Genomic DNA, 18,876 nt, shown 5'->3' with positions numbered 1-18,876 from the left:
AAGATTTAACATGTAAAAAGCACAAAAATATTTTAGAGTGTATGTTGGTGTTAGCAAATTTGAAAATTTTTACAATTTTACATATTTAAAACCCAAACAAATTATTGCGTTGTATAATTTTTTTAAAAAAATTACAATTGTGATGTTAATATTCTATGAACGATCTTTTTTTAGATTGACTATAAAATTAGGTATTTTTAGAATGTAATTTATACGTTGTTGGCGTTAACATAACCTTAGTCCAAGTCTAAAATTGCTTCGAGATTTTATGGCCTACAAATTGAAATTAATACCTAGAGTTGTGAGTTTTCATGAACAGGAATGCCGGCATATCTAGGTACCTGCGCGCGTAGTCTTCCCTGAGACAGCGAGCCTCAAGCGCGCGAGATATGGTTCAAGGTGTAGCTGCAACCTTGTGACGGGATATTTTTCTGCGCCTCCACCAAGATTGCTACTTGCGTTTATGCTGTTTTTACCCGCAGCTCTCAGAACACCCTTACTGAAGTACTCTTCCACAATTGGCCGACAAAATAGATGGGCGGTCATATAACGAGCTCTTAATCTTCTTATTGGTCAAACCTTCGAAGCAGGTAGACGGGCAGGCTATTCGCGCAGGGCCTGTGCGTGTGGAAGCCAGTAGAAACTGGTACGGTCAATTGTCGCTACGGACAACTTGCAGCCCCCATAATTATTCAACTAAAAATTCGCGAAAAATTCCAAAATCCTTTAAATATAAATTTGCAATTAATATACTGATTGATTCGATCAGTTCCTGTCCTTGGTTCGATCACTGGACGATGTAAAAAAGATAATTTAACTTATAATACTATAAAAGCGACAGGTTCGACAAGTTATTTTACAAAATAAATTTTAATACATAATTTCTATTCTACCACAGGAAATCTTGCGTAAGTTAATAATCTTATAATCACTTAGTCCTGCATCGACGTGAAATGACTAACTCTAGGCTCCAAACGGTTCACACTAGACAGAGACCAACCAGAACCTTTACTGACATAGTCCTCTTCCTCTTGACAGAGTTTCTGGACACCGTATTTATCAGTTTGCTTCACAGCGTCAGAACTATAAATCACTGCAACCGATGTCTTGAATGCACACTTCTTCACTTTGTCATCGAACAAATATGACTTTCCATATATAGAGTCCAGCCACATGTTATATTTTAAAGGAGCGTTTGTTGCTACGTCATCAGTAAGCTGATTTATAATATATTGCCTGATATCACCAAGGAAAGTACAAATGCCTTTGGCTCCAATTGCCCAATCAGCTCCAAATGCCCCAATAGCTCTAAAGCTCTAAAGCTCCAACAGCTCCAAATGCTTTATCAGCTCCAAAGCTCCAACAGCTCCAAAACTCCAAAGCTCCATTAGCTCCAAAGCTCCAACAGCTCCAAAACTCCAAAGCTTCAAAGCTCCAACAGCTCCAAAGCTCCAACAAATACTGTTAGCGCTCTTCCGTTATAGATGCATTCTTAATATTTTGATAGATGTTTCTCCAAACACTGAACTATCCCTATAACTAATTACTGGTTTTATCCATCTTCTTTTTTAGTTCTTCTTGAGTAGCCACGAGTTCATTACGCATATATTCCTGACACTTCATCTCATCTGGGTTCTTATTCATGTTTTCGATTTCGGTCTACATGAACATACTTAATCTCTTATTGGCCGTTCTTTATTTCACTCTTTATTTCATTTTTCATCTCTGCTTAACAATTTTTCATTTCACTCTTTATTTTATTTTTCATTTATGCTTAACAATTCTCCATTTCGCTCTTTTTCTCTTCTGGCCTATTATCAGTTTTTTTTCTTCATAACATCTTGGTTACGCTCCATTTTATAATTAGTTTCCTCTTGGGCCCTTTTCATTTCACTCAAATCAATTTTCCACTCGTCATTACATTCTTAAGCTCGTCGGTAGCCTTCTTTCTTGTCCACATACACTACCAATCTGTCACTATCAAGTCTGTCCTAAGATCTACAGTGTAATTTGACCTACTATATAAACTAAAATTCTTCCTAAAAGAAACACTAACTTTAATAACACTACACTCAATTTAACTCCAGTTCCTTACACTAATTTCAATCCCAAAAATCTAAGATTATATTTTTTTCTAACTCTCTATTAACTTTAAGACAATTATTTAATTAGGTCTATCCCACTCGACACCAAAAATGTTACGAGTATAATGTGAGGAGAACTGGGTTCATAGGTGATAGCCTAATTAGGTTGAAGGGTGCTTGCTGGGTTCGATTCCGTGCGATAACCGACCCAAACACCTCCAACTTGCCCCGCAAGGCCAGAAGGAAGCAAGCGCGATGTTAAGATAAGTATATATATATATATATATATATATATATATATATATATATATATATATATATATAACCTCTGTTCCTTTCCAGATATCAAAACTGTGTGTGTTCTGAACAAAACAATAAGGGGTAAACTAGTCCGATGCTACATATTAAAGACGAAAATAAATTTTCTTACATCCATCAAAAATATGTATACATAATATAATCAGGTTAACAAGGCCTTAGGCAATATGAATTAGACAGAAAATAATGACACTATAATGTAATCCTAACATATTCAAAGGTATAATATACATAAATGGGTTAATAAATATAGATATAAAATGTATATGAACTGCTTGCTACCACGTTGAACGCATTACAAGTGAAGCTAACACGATCATCTACCATCTAATCAATTAGGCAATGCAAGCCTCAAAATAGTGGTAAAGCAAAAAAAAAAAAAAAAAAAAAGCTACAATCATACAGCTTGCATTTAACTCCATCGGGCTTACGCAATGCGAAGGGGCCATACTAAATACAAACGGGAGGAACGCACGTACATGTTACGAAAATTAATTCTGGATCAAACAAAGAATTAAGCATTTACGAAAACAACTGACCATCGCAATATACATGCAAATAATCTAACGCAAACTAGGATAAGAAAGGTTACTAAGAAACCCTAGCCCACGCGACGAGGTACGATGGGACATGGTTTAAACAAACCTTATAAACTATCAAATGACACTATAACAGTTAAATAAAAGAGAATTTCAAGGCGGCCGCTAAAAACTAATAATTTATAAAAAAACTATTAACCAAATCGAGACCAAATAACATACGAGTACCTACCATGTCTCGTGGTCCGTACACGTTGCACATTTACCATCACGAAATTATGTGAACGTAAAACTACATGATCAGAGCAAGTTACTACCTAAACCAAGCTGAAAATATAAATGAAATCTAAGAAGTAAAAAGCTTGAAGGAGAGGTCTGGAAACCTTATATGGTTACGCCCTGAGTCGGGCGTCCATGCTCACCGACTGGAGGAGGGAAATTGAAACAAGGAGAAGGGAGATGTGCCTCTAAGGGGGGCGGAACACATGGGCCGAGGAGGGGGGAAGGAAAAGACGTCCGTTCCGCGCCAGTTTGAATTGCTGCGATATGGTATTACAACTAAGTTTTATTACAGTTTTCTTTATTACTAATATTTATATAACTGATAGATAATCGTACTTAACATTATATCCGATCACTAATCACTGGCACTTAAAAATGTTTATTCGCAAATGTCTGTCAAGTTACACAGCTCGCACTCCTCACTGGATCTAGGCTCAACAATGGTTCGCCCCTTACCACGGGACTGTCCACACACACACACACACACACACAGTCTCGCACTACTCAGTCGCGCCACACTCGAGGGGATCTCTCACTCTTTGCCGATGTCGCACTTCCCTTCACTCACGGAACTCTCCGAACTCTCCGAACTCGGAACTGTCGCGTAACTCCCAGGGAGGCCGGCGTCGCTGCTTAATAGTTGTGGCACCCTTCTCGAAGGGATGAGAGTGGCTGTGACTCCCGGGACGTCCCGATGTATGAAATACCCAGAGCAGCGACGCTTATTCAAGTCATTCCTCGCGGCGGCCTCTGTAAGCCCGGAATTCCCAGGCCGATACAGGTGACAATAGCCCGAGGCGGGACGTTGAGCGTTAGGCGGACGGAGGTGGGTATTGAGGATCCTGGTTATCCGGCCAGGCACGCGTGGCATGCCTTCCGTGATGGACGGTGCGTGACGTCAATGACCGTGCGTGGCCACCAGCCCGCTCCGAACCTTGGTGCGCATCGCGGTCTTGTCTCTCGCGTTCGTAACAGTACTAACCAGTATTAAGGCCTACAAACTTATACTGTAACCCCCCCCCCCCTTGTTTTATATATATGACACCTAAGCATCAAACTACGTAGTAACATGCGTTTAATTTATATTAGTTGGGAGATAAGGCCATTCTTTAGAATAAATGTGAGCTGTGTGCTTTAAAATTATTTTCTTTGCATCAAATATAGCATATTTATCAGAATAATTCTTGTCAATGCTGTTACCTCTGAACTGTAAACTTGATATGCCCGTTATACCAAAATAGTTCACTTTAATACAACTAGTTTTCCCTCCTATATTTTACGAAAAAAATAGACTTACTAGTATTTTTGCCAATTAAATTAAAATTAAGTTTATCATCACTAATTTCTTTTTCAAATTTAGATATAAAAATTAAAATGTTTCCGTTAATTGATCCTACAGTTTCTAAAACTTCCTGTGTATTTTAAATAATCTCGGTTGGGTCTAATTCATCTTTCAAGTGAATTTGCTTTACATGCTTAACAATTTATTTAATTTTTTCGCTTATGTCGAAGTCTCAACTTTGAATTTATTAAAGTAAAAATAAATCGAAAACGAAATGAAAATAACTGTAGCATAAATATTAAATATATAATAAATATGTTAGATTTAAACACATTGAAATTAATTCATGCATGGTCCCATCATTTTTTAGTTGTTAAAGCATTTTTCTCCATTTAAACCCGTGAAAGAATTGTACTAGTGTAATTCATGCAATTATCAGCTAGCAGCAATAATTTATTTACAAAAATGGTAAAAGGGACTTTAATTTACATAAAACAATATTTATCTTTACTTAATAAGTCCGTGAAAATATTTTTAACCACGTGAAGCAATATAAACCTGTCATAAGAGGCAAGGTTACATTTAAATTTCTCGCTACTTTTCTGAATAGTTTAGAACAACTCAAGTTAGTAAGCTTTTTTGTCCAGAGTTAAAAGTTTCTCTACGCTCCACATACTACGTGTCCGGTTTTGAGTTCTTTAGTATTAACATTGGTCGTTTCTCTATGACTACACCTGAGGGTTAAAAAAACCAGCGTTAAAGTAAAGACCATTTGGCTTAAGCAATTCATTAAAACACTTCAGAAAAAAAAATTTCATCATTACCTCTAAAATCTACGGCAAAAATTTGTCAATTGTTTTCAATATAAGAATATATTGCTACACAATAAATTAACGGACAGGAGCGATATGTTTTACTTGATTCTTTCAAGCGTGTTTACTTAATTATGAAGTTCGTTGAGAAACATCTGATTGGTCCCTTCAGGCTTTGAAAGATCGGGCGTTAGCAAGTTGTACCACATGCCAAAACTTTTCTTGGTCACTGACTGGCAGCTTGTGTACCAACACATTTCTGGCAAGTGCAGACATACTTATGGTGTGTGCTGCTGGTGTTCACGATTCAAGTCGGAGAATAACTTCTGCATGCTTACGTCGTACAGTGGCATTTTTATGATGACCTGCGTGGTAGCAAAATTTTATGTGTTCTCTCTATAGAAATAAAAATTTACTTATGTGATGTCCGTTTAAGTGACAGAAAAAGCGCAAATAACACAAAAATAAATATCGTATGATACTCTTTTAACTTTTATTTATTTGGGCTTTAAGGTAAACTGTTAAAGAAGGTGAAACAAATTAAATTCATTAAAAACTGTGTATCATTGATAACTGTCAAGCATTTACATGCTGTGACCACGACACTAACTCACAACTGGAGCCTGAATAACGGACAGCTGCTACTAGCTTACTTGTATAATTTCAAGTATTTATTCTTTTATTATTAAAAAAAAGTAGCATCTGTCAGCGAGTGCAGTAATAATAGGAATATGTAATAGTTCCTACTGGCACCGGCTTCAGGCTGTGGTGCCTGTGGTGCCGACCGTCATCTTGGATTGTGACATCACGGTGGCCATCTCGGATGAGTGTGACCTACACCTTTGACCTTGACCTTGATGCGGGCGGCAATTTTATATCCGCCATCTTGGATCCACCATTTTGGATGACGTCATTTTGTTTTCTCGAACATTCTGTCGTTTTATTTTCTGCCATTTTGAATTATGACTTCACCTTTGCTATTTCCGTTACGTCCGCTATCTTGAAAATCTTTATTTATTATCCGATTTTAAAGAGAAAAATTTCAAAATTCATTAAATAAATTTGTAATCAATATACTGACTGATTCGATCGATTCCTGTCCTTGGTTCGATACCTGGGCGATGCAAAAATTTTAAATTTATGTAAATATAATAATTCCAATATAACATGTTCAAAATTCTTAAAGAGGCTTAAAATCCTATACTACCAGTCTACAGTGAGCCGTTATGTCCACTATCTTGGATTTTTTGTATTTATTGACCCATAAATTTATAAAAATCAATCATTAATCCACATATAGAATCGATAAATGGACAATAAACAAAAATAACTTTAATAAATAAACTGTCACAAAAGTGACAGGTTTGAGAAAATAAAAACACTGCAAGTTCTTTTAAAAAAAGAAAAAAAAATTACATAATTTCTACACTACGACAAGTACAAAAAAACACAGACAAACTACTAAAGTCTTAGGATTTATCGATTCAAACAGTCCTCTTATTGTACGGATTAAGTCCTTTACATGACAGTAAATGTCTTTTCATTTTAGCAGGTCGACATATTGGTACACCACAATTTTCACTCAAAGACGAATTATCGATTTCATTAAAAGGACAGTGATATATTTCATGTTGTTTTGCACTCCGAATATTTGCTAATGTTTTGTTACAAAATATACAGCTTGATTCTGATGAATATACAGCCAGTCTATCACAATTCCTGAGGTGGTGTCGTTTTAATCTTCCATAACTTGCTTAACACCTGTTGCATTGATATTTAATGAGTTCAGAGTTATTATTAAAATTGGGTATTACATAATCCCGTAATTTCATGTTTTTGATCTTCTCATAGTACGTACAGTTGGGTGATGGAACACCATTGGATGCTCCTTCCTCATTCAATGGCACAGGCACGGTTGACAATCATTGTAACATTGCCGAAATGTTAACTTCTGAAGCCTTCGAGTTCTGCTCTGCGGAAGATGTTGCACCGTCGAAATCTCCTGCTGTGCTGAGAGAGTAGGTGTAGCTGTAGATTACGTTGTCATCGGGCTCTGCACTGTTGATGGTAGACCTTCGATCCAGGTCGGTGTTGATAGTAGTAATGATGCCATTGAGTTCTCAAGAATAGCTAGATACTGGTCTAATATGTAAGTCAAGTATGACTATCCGATCCACACGACAACGCGGTCAGAGACGGACTGAAGTTCTCATCGACAGGGTCTCACTTATATATTCTCATTAGCTGGTACAACACATTATACAAAACAATAACCATGTTCATTATACTTGCACTTAACTTTCTCTGAGCATTTTTTATAATGTCGATTTAAGTTATCGAGACGTAAAATTAGTTTATTACATTTTAAACACTCAAACAGTATTCTTTGAGCATTATTCGGAAACTGCTTCTTTCATGTCTGCGCGCATTTGAAGTGATAGTAAATGATGCGCCACAGTATTTGCACTGACACAATGAACACTCTTCATTAATTGAAGTATTCAATGCTGATGTTGAAACTTCAGCTGATGGTGGAACAGCACATATCGTTGTCTCCTTGGCAGCCGGTATCGGGATCTCCAACCCCATCATCATTGCTGTCATCGAGATCCCTGCTGCTGATGGTACACATTCTATCCCGGTCGACATTGGAACAGTAACTAAATCTCACAAAACTTACTGAAGAGAGCCGGTCTGTACTGCACCGCGTCCAGAGGTGAACTGAGGGTCCAGTCGTCTGAACCTCGCTTATATACCTGTAGTCTACTGGTATACTACCTGAGTCAAAAAATTGTCTGTATTTAAAAATAATTTTTAATTGGTACCCTAAAATTATAGCAATAAAACACACAACTTCAAGTTTTACACATTTATTTATAAAAATTACACAATTACATATGAGGTTACATATGAGGTTAGGAATTAAGCATTTTCGCAAGCAAATTCTTTAATGCCGCACGCACTGCCTCGTCGACTCCGGTTCCAACTTGTTCGCAGGTCACGGGATCAGGAACACAGGTTTCCAACTGGTCATCTTCTGCGACGTCGACATCTCTAGCGAGACATGGTCGATGGCGTCTGTGGCCATGTCTGCGCCTGGGCTTTGGCTCAGTGCTAGTTGGGACAGATTAACTGCCTGAACTGCGACGACGAGACGCACGTCGTTTGGACGTCTGCGTATAAGCATCACAGGTCACAACAGGTTGCAACACGCTTATGTTTGGTGTTGCACGTGCAGACGAGGTGACTACCTCAGCGATGCTAGCAGGAAGGATTGTGTGCGGTATTGTGACATATTGTTTTGACTGAAAGGTATTCATCTGCTATAGCATCCTACATAACCTCAATGTGTGGCATTGGAAGTTACCCAAGGACACTATAACACATGAAAGTTTCAGATATGTCGGATCGTTTACATTTACTGTACTATGTTATTATGTATTAACCAAAGGATTAGTATAAATTACTATAGAGACATGAGAATATATTTTCTTTTAGATTAACTTGGGGGTAATATTTAAAAATAGAAACTAACTCATTTTCAGACCATCAGTTATATTTGATATAAAAAAAACTTTATGAGTATTACAGTATTACTTAGTTATTTATAAATCTTCATAAACAATAAATAGAATATCACTTGTTACATTTGTTACTTGTTACATTTGTTACTTAAATTAAAAAAAGAAAATAAAAATATGGGACCCCAGAATATTAAATAAATATTAACGTTACTTTAATTCATAAATTTATGTTAGCAAAACAAAATAAAAAAACAAACGATGAAAAATTTATAAAATGAATTTAGGTAGGTTGTCCACATTTATTGCCGAACACATGCTTCATGCGAAGTATGAAAACGAAGAATCACTTTCCTGAATTCATGAGTGAGTGAATCCCGTAGCCGTCAGAAAAGAGAGGAGAACATCCTCTACTCCAAACAAAGGGTTACAAGTAGTTCATAGCATGGCAGGCATAGGGAAGGACTCCAGATCCATGACTCGTGGGCCGCTATAAAAACATTTCAAAAGACTAATTACATGGTGAAATATTTAAAAATAAATGTCCAGCATGATTTCCAGAGAAATCTGCGAAAACTCACCCAATAGGCGGCTACCCAAACTTGAAACTACCGCATGGATGCGGTGGATAAATAAAGAGCAGAAATTAATACAGTTTTTCACATGATGGTCACCAAGAAGAAGGAAGTGACCATAGATGGCATAACACAGTTAGCCAAACATAGTTACAAATGCACAATTTAAAGAATAGTTCCGAAAACTGAATAGCACACTGCCTTGACGAAAATATAATTAATTAAACTTTAAAATAATTAAATTTGTTCAGAGTTCTTTTCTTTGATTCTTGATGCACTTAAATTGGATAATAATTATGTGATAATAAAATACAATACAAATAGTTAGAACAAAACATACCTTCACTTAAAGACAAAATTACAAATAAATTACCCCCATAACAGAAATTCTTAAAAAAAAAAAAAATAAACCAGCGTTCAGTTTGCCGAAACAAAAAAAAACAACACACACAAAGAGTTAAGCAAAAACGAGTGTACGCCCAGCTGAATGCTGCAATGGCACACACTCCCTCCCTCAAACCAGACGCTACCGTCTTAAAATTTTTTTTTAAGTTGCCATCAAAAACAATTCAATTTACCAAAAAAAAGAGACATAAGAATTAATGATGTCAAAACTACAAAGACTGTATTAGATATAGAAATCAAGAACTTAAATCATTATACTGCTGAAGAAACAAACACCACAGACACAAGCATAAAACCCCTATATATTTACTGAGAAACAACAAAATATTATCCTTATAAACTCCATACTCAATGAGGAATATACACCTCTTCATACAAGTATTAAAACAAAATGGGGACTATACACCCCTGCATAATAAATATTTTTAAATGCTCGCTCAAGTAAGCTAAACAAAAAACTCTGTCTCGGAATCAACATAAATTAGCTGAACGTAGGATGCTCTCATACCTACGAGAGACAAAACTCAAAGCTAATGTGTAAATGAAATCGAAGATCAAAATACCAAAGGACAAAAAAATTCAGTGTGTAATTGTAGAAACAAGACAGGACAGAATGGTGGTACAAGTACCCAGGACAGCCAGCGTATGCTACAACAAAGAGGGACAACACCTCAAACAAAATGCCCGTCGGCTTAAAAAAAAAACTGGGAGGTGCCAAAATACAACAGGTCACACTCCCGATACTGGTCACTAAGATCCTGATCATAAGATACCGCTCTGAGTACTGCAGTTCATACAACACATCATGATAAAATTTAAAAAAATTTCCAAATAGAAGAATACCTAATCAAAGTTTAACAAAACTTAAATTGACAATACTGATCAAATACGAAAGAAATTTGAGCCACACAAAAAAAGAAAACAAAATTCTAAAATGCTTATTCAAAACGACAACACAAAATTTAAAAATGAAAAATAAGAAAATGGTCGTCTAAAGATGAATGACTAAGTCCCATACCTTAGACACTCAAGAGATAATTTAGCACCTGCAAAAGCAAGCTTGACCACTAACGCAAAATGTAACATGAACAAATTTAAGATTCAGCAAAAGGGAAGTGAATAAAAAACTGCCTGTAATTAATCTAAGAAAATGTTATAAGAAGAAATCAAAGTAGAAACCATACCTTACAATGAAGAATGTGCCACTATACGACAGTCTCACCAAGCGGAACTCCACTACACGAAATTCACCAGAGATGGCTGTAACGGTGAGTCGCAGCAACACCGAGCCGAAGCCGCAACCACCCTAGCAAACTCCATGCAGCAGACACCCCACCGGAAAGATGTCATACAGCAACAACCTAGTACACAAAATTAAAACAAAAGGAACATCTAAATTCAAAACAAAAAACTTGAAAAATAAAAAAAATGAAAAAAATGATTAAGTTTATGACACTACGCGGTGTAATGTGTGGAACACATGTGAAACAGCTGTATCGTGTGGAGAGATGTACAAGACACACAACACCTACACAACACACCACATCCCCACATGAACTAACACACACATAACCTATAAAACAGAAATTTCAAAAAGAGTATATGTTTTGGATGACAAGACAAGAAACAAAACGGATATATTAAAATGTTATTTTAAAAGATGACCCTAGCAAGACAAACAAAATAGAAAAGCAACAAATCAAGGTTAGCACTAAAAAAAATTAATTATTCAAAAAACAATAAAATCACAAAACAAATTATTAACCTAAAATGAAACTATTATTAAAATGAGTGATTAGATCTTCCATGGCAGACATAAAATTTAAAACATGACAGAGGTCACCAAAAATAAGTGTTGGTGAAGCCTAACACTTAGAGAATTGTCCGGGCTCAACAGCTCTAAGGACCACCACAAGAAAAATTAATTTAGCAAAAGTTTGCCCACGGGCTAAACTTGACCAAAGTCAACAAAACATTTAAACAAAATCTAATGTCGTCTGGAAGTCACTTACTCCAGACAATACAAAATTGTAAACATGCAATGCATTAAAACTAAGTATAAAACTTTCTATATTAGTGCTTAAAGAAAAGATTCAAAAGAGAAACGACAAAATTCTAACAGAAGAAAACCACTGACCTTTTACTGCATCTTACTGAAACAAAATAATTAAAACAAAACAAAGCAAAATAATGAAATTTAAATGAAAAAAATTAATAGGCTCAAGAGAAAAAAATTTAAATGATGATCCAACACAATTTAAGACAAAAAGAATATATTACCCAATTACTTGATTCAAAGATACTGCAGATTAAATACTTATAAAACAACATCATAACCTCAATTATTAACTTGTGCAATGAAAAGCACTAGAATACACATTAAATGAACATATGAAGAAAACGACAAAATGTCTCTGAAAAAAAATTAGATAAAAAACATACCCAAGATGACCTACAACAAAACATGGGCAAAGTAAACAACATTAAAATGATTAAAACAACCAGCTGAAAAAAGAACTTATTGAATGATGGCAACAAAAACAAAAAATACCTATCATGGTTAGGTTACGAAAAACGTGCCCCAATTGGTGATACACGAAAAGTAAACAAAACAACCTCAATTAAAAAAAATTCCCTGAAGTAACAACAGTAAACCACAGACCACTCAACACATGAAAATCTGCAAAATAAGATATTAAAAAAAAATTAAAGTATCATGAAAACGGGAAATAATAAGTATTCAAAAACTTCTCTGAACAAACAAAACTTGCATCAATATTTAAACAGAAATACCATTTAGAATTATGTTAATAAAGAATATGCAAATAATATTATCTATCATTAAAACAATTACAGTTTTGTACTTTAAAATATTAGCTAAGAGATTACAAAAAAAAATTAGTTTACCAATATTAAAAATACAATTAAAATTCATAAAAAGAATTATTTAAGATTGCAAAAGGTAAGAGATATCACACAAAAGAGAATGTTTATGAGTTATTTTACACAACAAAATATTTAAGGTTATAAAATCTTAAAATTAAAATTATGATTTAGTTTCTTCACAATTATATATAAAACAAAATAATAACATAGTAAACAGCAAACCCAAGCTCTGCTACCATTTTGTGACATATTGTTTTGACTGAAAGGTATTCATCTGCTATAGCATCCTACATAACGTCAATGTGTGGCATTGGAAGTTACCCAAGGACACTATAACACATGAAAGTTTCAGATATGTCGGATCGTTTACATTTACTGTACTATGTTATTATGTATTAACCAAAGGATTAGTATAAATTACTATAGAGACATGAGAATATAATTTCTTTTAGATTAACTTGGGGGTAATATTTAAAAATAGAAACTAACTCATTTTCAGACCATCAGTTATATTTTATATAAAAAAAACTTTATGAGTATTACAGTATTACTTAGTTATTTATAAATCTTCATAAACAATAAATAGAATATCACTTGTTACATTAGTTACTTGTTACATTTGTTACTTAAATTAAAAAAAAGAAAATAAAAATATGGGGCCCCAGAATATTAAATAAATATTAACGTTACTTTAATTCATACATTTATGTTAGCAAAACAAAATAAAAAAACAAACGATGAAAAATTTATAAAATGAATTTAGGTAGGTTGTCCACATTTATTGCCGAACACATGCTTCATGCGAAGTATGAAAACGAAGAATCACTTTCCTGAATTCATGAGTGAGTGAATCCCGTAGCCGTCAGAAAAGAGAGGAGAACATCCTCTACTCCAAACAAAGGGTTACAAGTAGTTCATAGCATGGCCGGCATAGGGAAGGACTCCAGATCCATGACTCGTGGGCCGCTATAAAAACATTTCAAAAGACTAATTACATGGTGAAATATTTAAAAATAAATGTCCAGCATGATTTCCAGAGAAATCTGCGAAAACTCACCCAATAGGCGGCTACCCAAACTTGAAACTACCGCATGGATGCGGTGGATAAATAAAGAGCAGAAATTAATACAGTTTTTCACATGATGGTCACCAAGAAGAAGGAAGTGACCATAGATGGTATAACACAGTTAGCCAAACATAGTTACAAATGCACAATTTAAAGAATAGTTCCGAAAACTGAATAGCACACTGCCTTGACGAAAATATAATTAATTAAACTTTAAAATAATTAAATTTGTTCAGAGTTATTTTCTTTGATTCTTGATGCACTTAAATTGAATAATAATTATGTGATAATAAAATACAATACAAATAGTTAGAACAAAACATACCTTCACTTAAAGACAAAATTACAAATAAATTACCCCCATAACAGAAATTCTTAAAAAAAAAAATAAACCAGCGTTCAGTTTGCCGAAACAAAAAAAAACAACACACACAAAGAGTTAAGCAAAAATGAGTGTACGCCCAGCTGAATGCTGCAATGGCACAGTATCATGAGATAGAAGGTGCATTTTCTAGGTTCGCAACAATCTAATAGCTGCTGAGTTGGTTCGTAGGACAAAGGAAAGTGCGCAAACCGCCAATGCTGAGCGCCTCCATCACAGGTTTCTGTATATGTACGAAGATACCCGGCATCCCAGTAGCTGTAATCGACACTGCTGAAGCTAGGTCGTATGCTCACGTACACGTTAGCAGGATGAAACGTAAACATCTTCTTGCAGATCGAAAGTCAACTGAAAGCACGAACGGATGTACGCCTTTTATATATGAAGGCTCTTACTAACACAGTGTGTGCCATTTCTGTATTAGCTGCGAGTTTGTACAAGCGCAGACACGTTCAAACTTCTCGCGTTGCTGTGCATCATATATTGCACTAAGCTTGCGCAGGGAAGGAGAGCCATAGTCGGTCTACAATTTCAACAAATGCTTCACACCACTTGCTCAGCCATTTCTTCTGTTCATGTCCGGCAACGTAAATTATTTCTTTTTGAACTAGTAAATCTTCAATAGTGTTTTTCACTTGGTGGTATGGAATTTTACCTTCGTACCACTCCAGGCCATGTTAGTATTTACATAACCATTCATTCGTGCGTTTACTTTTTTCGTCTAGTAGTTTCCAAGGATGCGGAGGTCGGAATGTACGAAATAGAGTCTTGTCTCCGGATGTGACGCTAATTTCCCTGAGCACGAATCCGTGTTGGCTCTAAAAAACTTTGCATGTTGCAGTACATCTTGTCGCTAGCACTGCTCTGTCGTAACTAAATTAATATCGAAAACGAAACAGTATTTTTGACAAAAAGCATAGGTGTTTGGTGGAATATTTCCGCTAGTCGTTATCTCGATCCTACAGTCGATGATTTTTTAATTTATTCGATCATCCTGTTTGGATACATCAAACACCATTAACGGAGCCTTGTTCTTGAAACTGTCGGGACTCAGTATCGGTGACTGTCTCCATAGTATGCTTGCTGAAACTTGGTGTACATTTGATATCCGAGAAGAAATCTTCCACTTTCAAAATACATGTTCATATCAACATATGGATAGCTTTCGCTGTTTAAAAATATTTTTACATTATGTAAGGTCCCTGATGGTAATATGGCCATGTTGGTAATATGGCCATTTGGCTGCCATTGACGTAGTTCGCGCGGATACCGATAGAATGTGCTTGCATGTTCTTCGGAATTTCATTGTCCAGAGTTTCCGGGTCTGGGCAGCACGCACACCACCTGGGAGACGCCATTTTCATGGGTTTTTGCTGCGAGCAGAGAACTCTTCTTATTTTACTCCGGTAAGTTTATATTTTGTTTTAATAGTGTACTACTAGATATTGTCAGAAATTTGATGTCTCAGTGCGTAGATTTCTATGCTTACTTAAATGTATTTTAAAAAGATTTATTACCTTCAACCATTTAAAAAATATAATCGACTTTTTGAATTGTCACCCAGGTTGTTGATATGGCCAACCATGTGGCCATATTAGCTGCAGTTGGCCATATTAGCAACCTTTTGTGAATGAAATGGTTTATACATAGGGGAGACCGGGGCTGGTTGTAACAGTTTCGCTATTTTATTTTTTATCTGATCATGGATAACATAAACGGCACTTCTGACTGAGCTAACTTATTCAGTAGTTATTCTACTTTTACAAAACAATTTTTACATAAATTTTCCTCTAGCATATTTTTCTGTACAAATCTAAAACCTCGGAAGTGTAAAGTGTTACAACCTGCCCCGAGGCGGGGCTGGTTGTAACACACATTGGGGTAGGTTGTAACAACATTACTACAAGGTAAAATATAATTTTTACTAGGATTACTTATAACAAATTACTACTTATACAATATATTTCAACAAAAATTATTATTTTTTCAATTGTTTAACTTCAGTTTGTCAAATATTAAATGAACAGTGGTCCTCACTCAGAGATTTCATCTGATTGGCAATTATGACAAATATACATTTTAGATTTTTTTGCACAAGAAAAATGCGACCATAACTGGCAGTTTAGACAACGAACCCACTCCTCTCCTGGTTTGCTTGTAGAGAATGATTCCAAACACACTAAACAAAAGCACTCGCTTTCTTCCTCTGATGAGCTGCACTCTGCTGATCTTCGTTTTAGAGAACGTTTGGGCGTGGATTTTGCAGGCATGCGCGTTTGTGATACATTCCCTTTTTTCTTAATCAAGCCTGGTGTTCCTCGTTTCGCAAATTCTTCTTCAATGGCTTTCTTCTCTGGAGTATCCGTCAAAATGGCACTTTTCCTGGTCTTTCTTCCTCCTTTCCTTTTCCTTGGAGCGACTTTAGGAAGAGGTAGAACCACTTCTGGAGAAAACTTCTCTGGTGTGTGGGAACAGTTAGAAAATGATTGAACTGGTGTTCCTTGTGAATCCCTGGACACATCGTGTGAACAACTTGGTGCTAAGTCTGGATCAGGCCTGTCTGTCACAAACGAAGGAGCGAAATCGGCATCCTGAAATATTTCCCTATTATAAGGATGTATTCCACATTTCTCAAATCCTTGTTGGATATTTCTTGGCGTTGTGGCAGTGGGAAAAGCTATCTTTAAGATTGAGGGAATATCATAGATTGACATAGGCTTAACTGTGCTCTCTGGTGTTTTGTTGTTCCTCAACCATGCATCCATTGCCGTATTGATCTGTTTTTTGAGTGGGGCAAAAACACTTCGATCAAGTGGCTGAAGGCGATGAGTGCAGTGAGGTGGGAACGATAACATTACAATGCCATTTTCTTTGGCAAAATCTAAACAGTCAGGAGCTAAATGCGACTGATGATTGTCTAGAAGGAGGAGGATAGGTTTCTCTGGGCTCGAACGAATACAAGAAACAAAATGCTTAAGAAAAAGCAAGAACTCTACCTCCGTAGTCCAGCCAGACTTATTTGCAGCACCTATACATCCAGTTGGACCATCTCTGATGAAGTGATCATAATACCTTACCCTAGGAAAAATAAACATAGGAGGGATAGCATTTCCAGCAGCATTTACTGCTACAGTTAGAGTAACTAACTGCCCTCGTTCAGATGATGTCATTGCTCCAATTTTTTTTACCCCCTTTCTTGCTACGATTTTTGAAGGATTCTGGACAGTAGTGACCCCGGTCTCATCTACATTCCAAATGTCATTAGCTGTGAAAGAATGGCGATCATAAACTTCAGAGAGTTTGTCAAAAAATTTGGAAACGTTGGCACGATTAAAACTAGAAGCCCTTCCCAAACTAGTTGCCTCTGGAGTCCGAATGGAAAGGTCTGGGTGGCGCTTTAAAAAGGAAGAGAGCCAATCTGCACCTGCTAGTTCTTTGTCACTCCATGTGTTTGGCATGGGAACATTATACTTCTTCCCACATAAGAATGCAAGATGACGTACATCACGTGGAGTGAGTCCAAAATATATGTCAGAACATGTTTTTATGTAGGAAACAAGAGCGATCTCTTGCAAAGGTGTAAATACCTGTCTGTTCCCATAATAACCAGCCAAAGGTTTCCACTCCTCTCGAAAATTAATATCGACTGCATTTAAACCTGAAACAATAGAAAAACCATACAGGCCTATGTTAATTTTGCTCCTGTTTTCACATAAGAAAATCTAAACTACGCAAAACCATATTTTTGTACTAATACAATAAAAAACGTTTACAACCCATTGTTGAGACGTATTTATGTTAGAAATCAAGCAGATGTAATCAAGAAAATTCATTAATGAATGCAACTTACGTTTGTTTTTCTTTTTTATGTACCTCCCAAGTGTCACATGGCAGATGTTGTACGTTTTCGCAGCATGCCTAACAGATCTTCCTTCTCTTACAACTTCAGCTGCTTTCTCCAACATGTCAATAGAATATTTTCCTTTGTCGGTTTTTCTTTTGTAGTTACGCGTCTGAAATTAAAATTTGACTGGAAGTTATTAATTACATCTACAAGATAAAACCGTTTAAAATGTATTTTTTTTCTTTCATAAAAGACTTAAAAGGAACAATAAATTAGGTAAACGTGGTCACGGGGTAGGTTGTAACAGTACGTGGGGCAGGTTGTAACAGATTAATTTCGCTGTTACAACCTACCCCATGTGACATCATTATAGAACACATTTAATTTTACCATATAGTTTGTATTTGTTTCCAATGCCAACAGAACATATCAGAACCTAAAGCTTAGGAGATTATTTTGCCCCGAAGACATTTTCTAAACTCCCTATACATTACGTACAATACGCATGTCAGTCTAACAAACAATATTTACTTACCTCGTCCAAAAACAAAATTTTCCTTCTTGTCGCCAGTGAAATCGTCCGACTGCCACAGTGTTACCACTCGCACTGAAGGCATCATAATGTGCCTTGATGGCTGAAACGATGATAAGCTCTTGTGGCTGGTCGTGGAACTATTCGCCCTGTTACAACCTGCCCCTGTTACAACCAGCCCCGGTCTCCCCTACTGTATGGCCCCTCGTAGGTAAATTGTTAATAGTGTATGTGATTTTATTATTTATTACGAGTTTATTTATTACTGGAATTAATATATACCTTTACAGAGACAAGTAAAAAAAAATTACAGAAAAATGTGTACCTCGCACAGGGTACCTAGGTATG

At 35.9% G+C, this 18,876-nt stretch overlaps 2 protein-coding genes across 2 annotated transcripts in view; one reads left to right on the top strand and one right to left on the bottom strand.

Annotated features, from left to right (window-relative positions):
* The window catches only part of LOC134543156 (uncharacterized), an 872,531-nt gene that overhangs the window by 544,441 nt on the left and 309,214 nt on the right, over positions 1-18,876 (top strand). The gene's annotated exons all lie outside the window — the stretch shown is intronic.
* On the bottom strand, positions 16,165-18,589 carry LOC134529766 (uncharacterized). The gene is made up of 3 exons (XM_063364183.1): positions 18,532-18,589; positions 18,003-18,165; positions 16,165-17,810 (listed from the first exon to the last, which is right to left on the bottom strand). Exons 2-3 carry the CDS (start codon positions 18,115-18,117, stop codon positions 16,186-16,188), a joined length of 1,740 nt encoding a protein of 579 aa, XP_063220253.1. The 5' UTR covers positions 18,118-18,165; positions 18,532-18,589; the 3' UTR covers positions 16,165-16,185.

The sequence above is a fragment of the Bacillus rossius genome, chromosome 1 (genome assembly GCF_032445375.1).
Source record: "Bacillus rossius redtenbacheri isolate Brsri chromosome 1, Brsri_v3, whole genome shotgun sequence".
NCBI classification, from domain to species: Eukaryota; Metazoa; Arthropoda; class Insecta; order Phasmatodea; family Bacillidae; genus Bacillus; species Bacillus rossius.
This window is presented reverse-complemented; position numbering and strand designations above follow the sequence as displayed.

What these genes read in the sequence shown, in the direction of transcription:
- LOC134529766 (XM_063364183.1), bottom strand. Translation starts at nt 18,117, where the DNA reads ATGTTGGAGAAAGCAGCTGAAGTTGTAAGAGAAGGAAGATCTGTTAGG. An exon ending in CATAAAAAAGAAAAACAAAC is followed by an intron (nt 17,811 to 18,002) that starts GTAAGTTGCATT and finishes CTATTGTTTCAG; the next exon opens with GTTTAAATGCAGTCGATATT.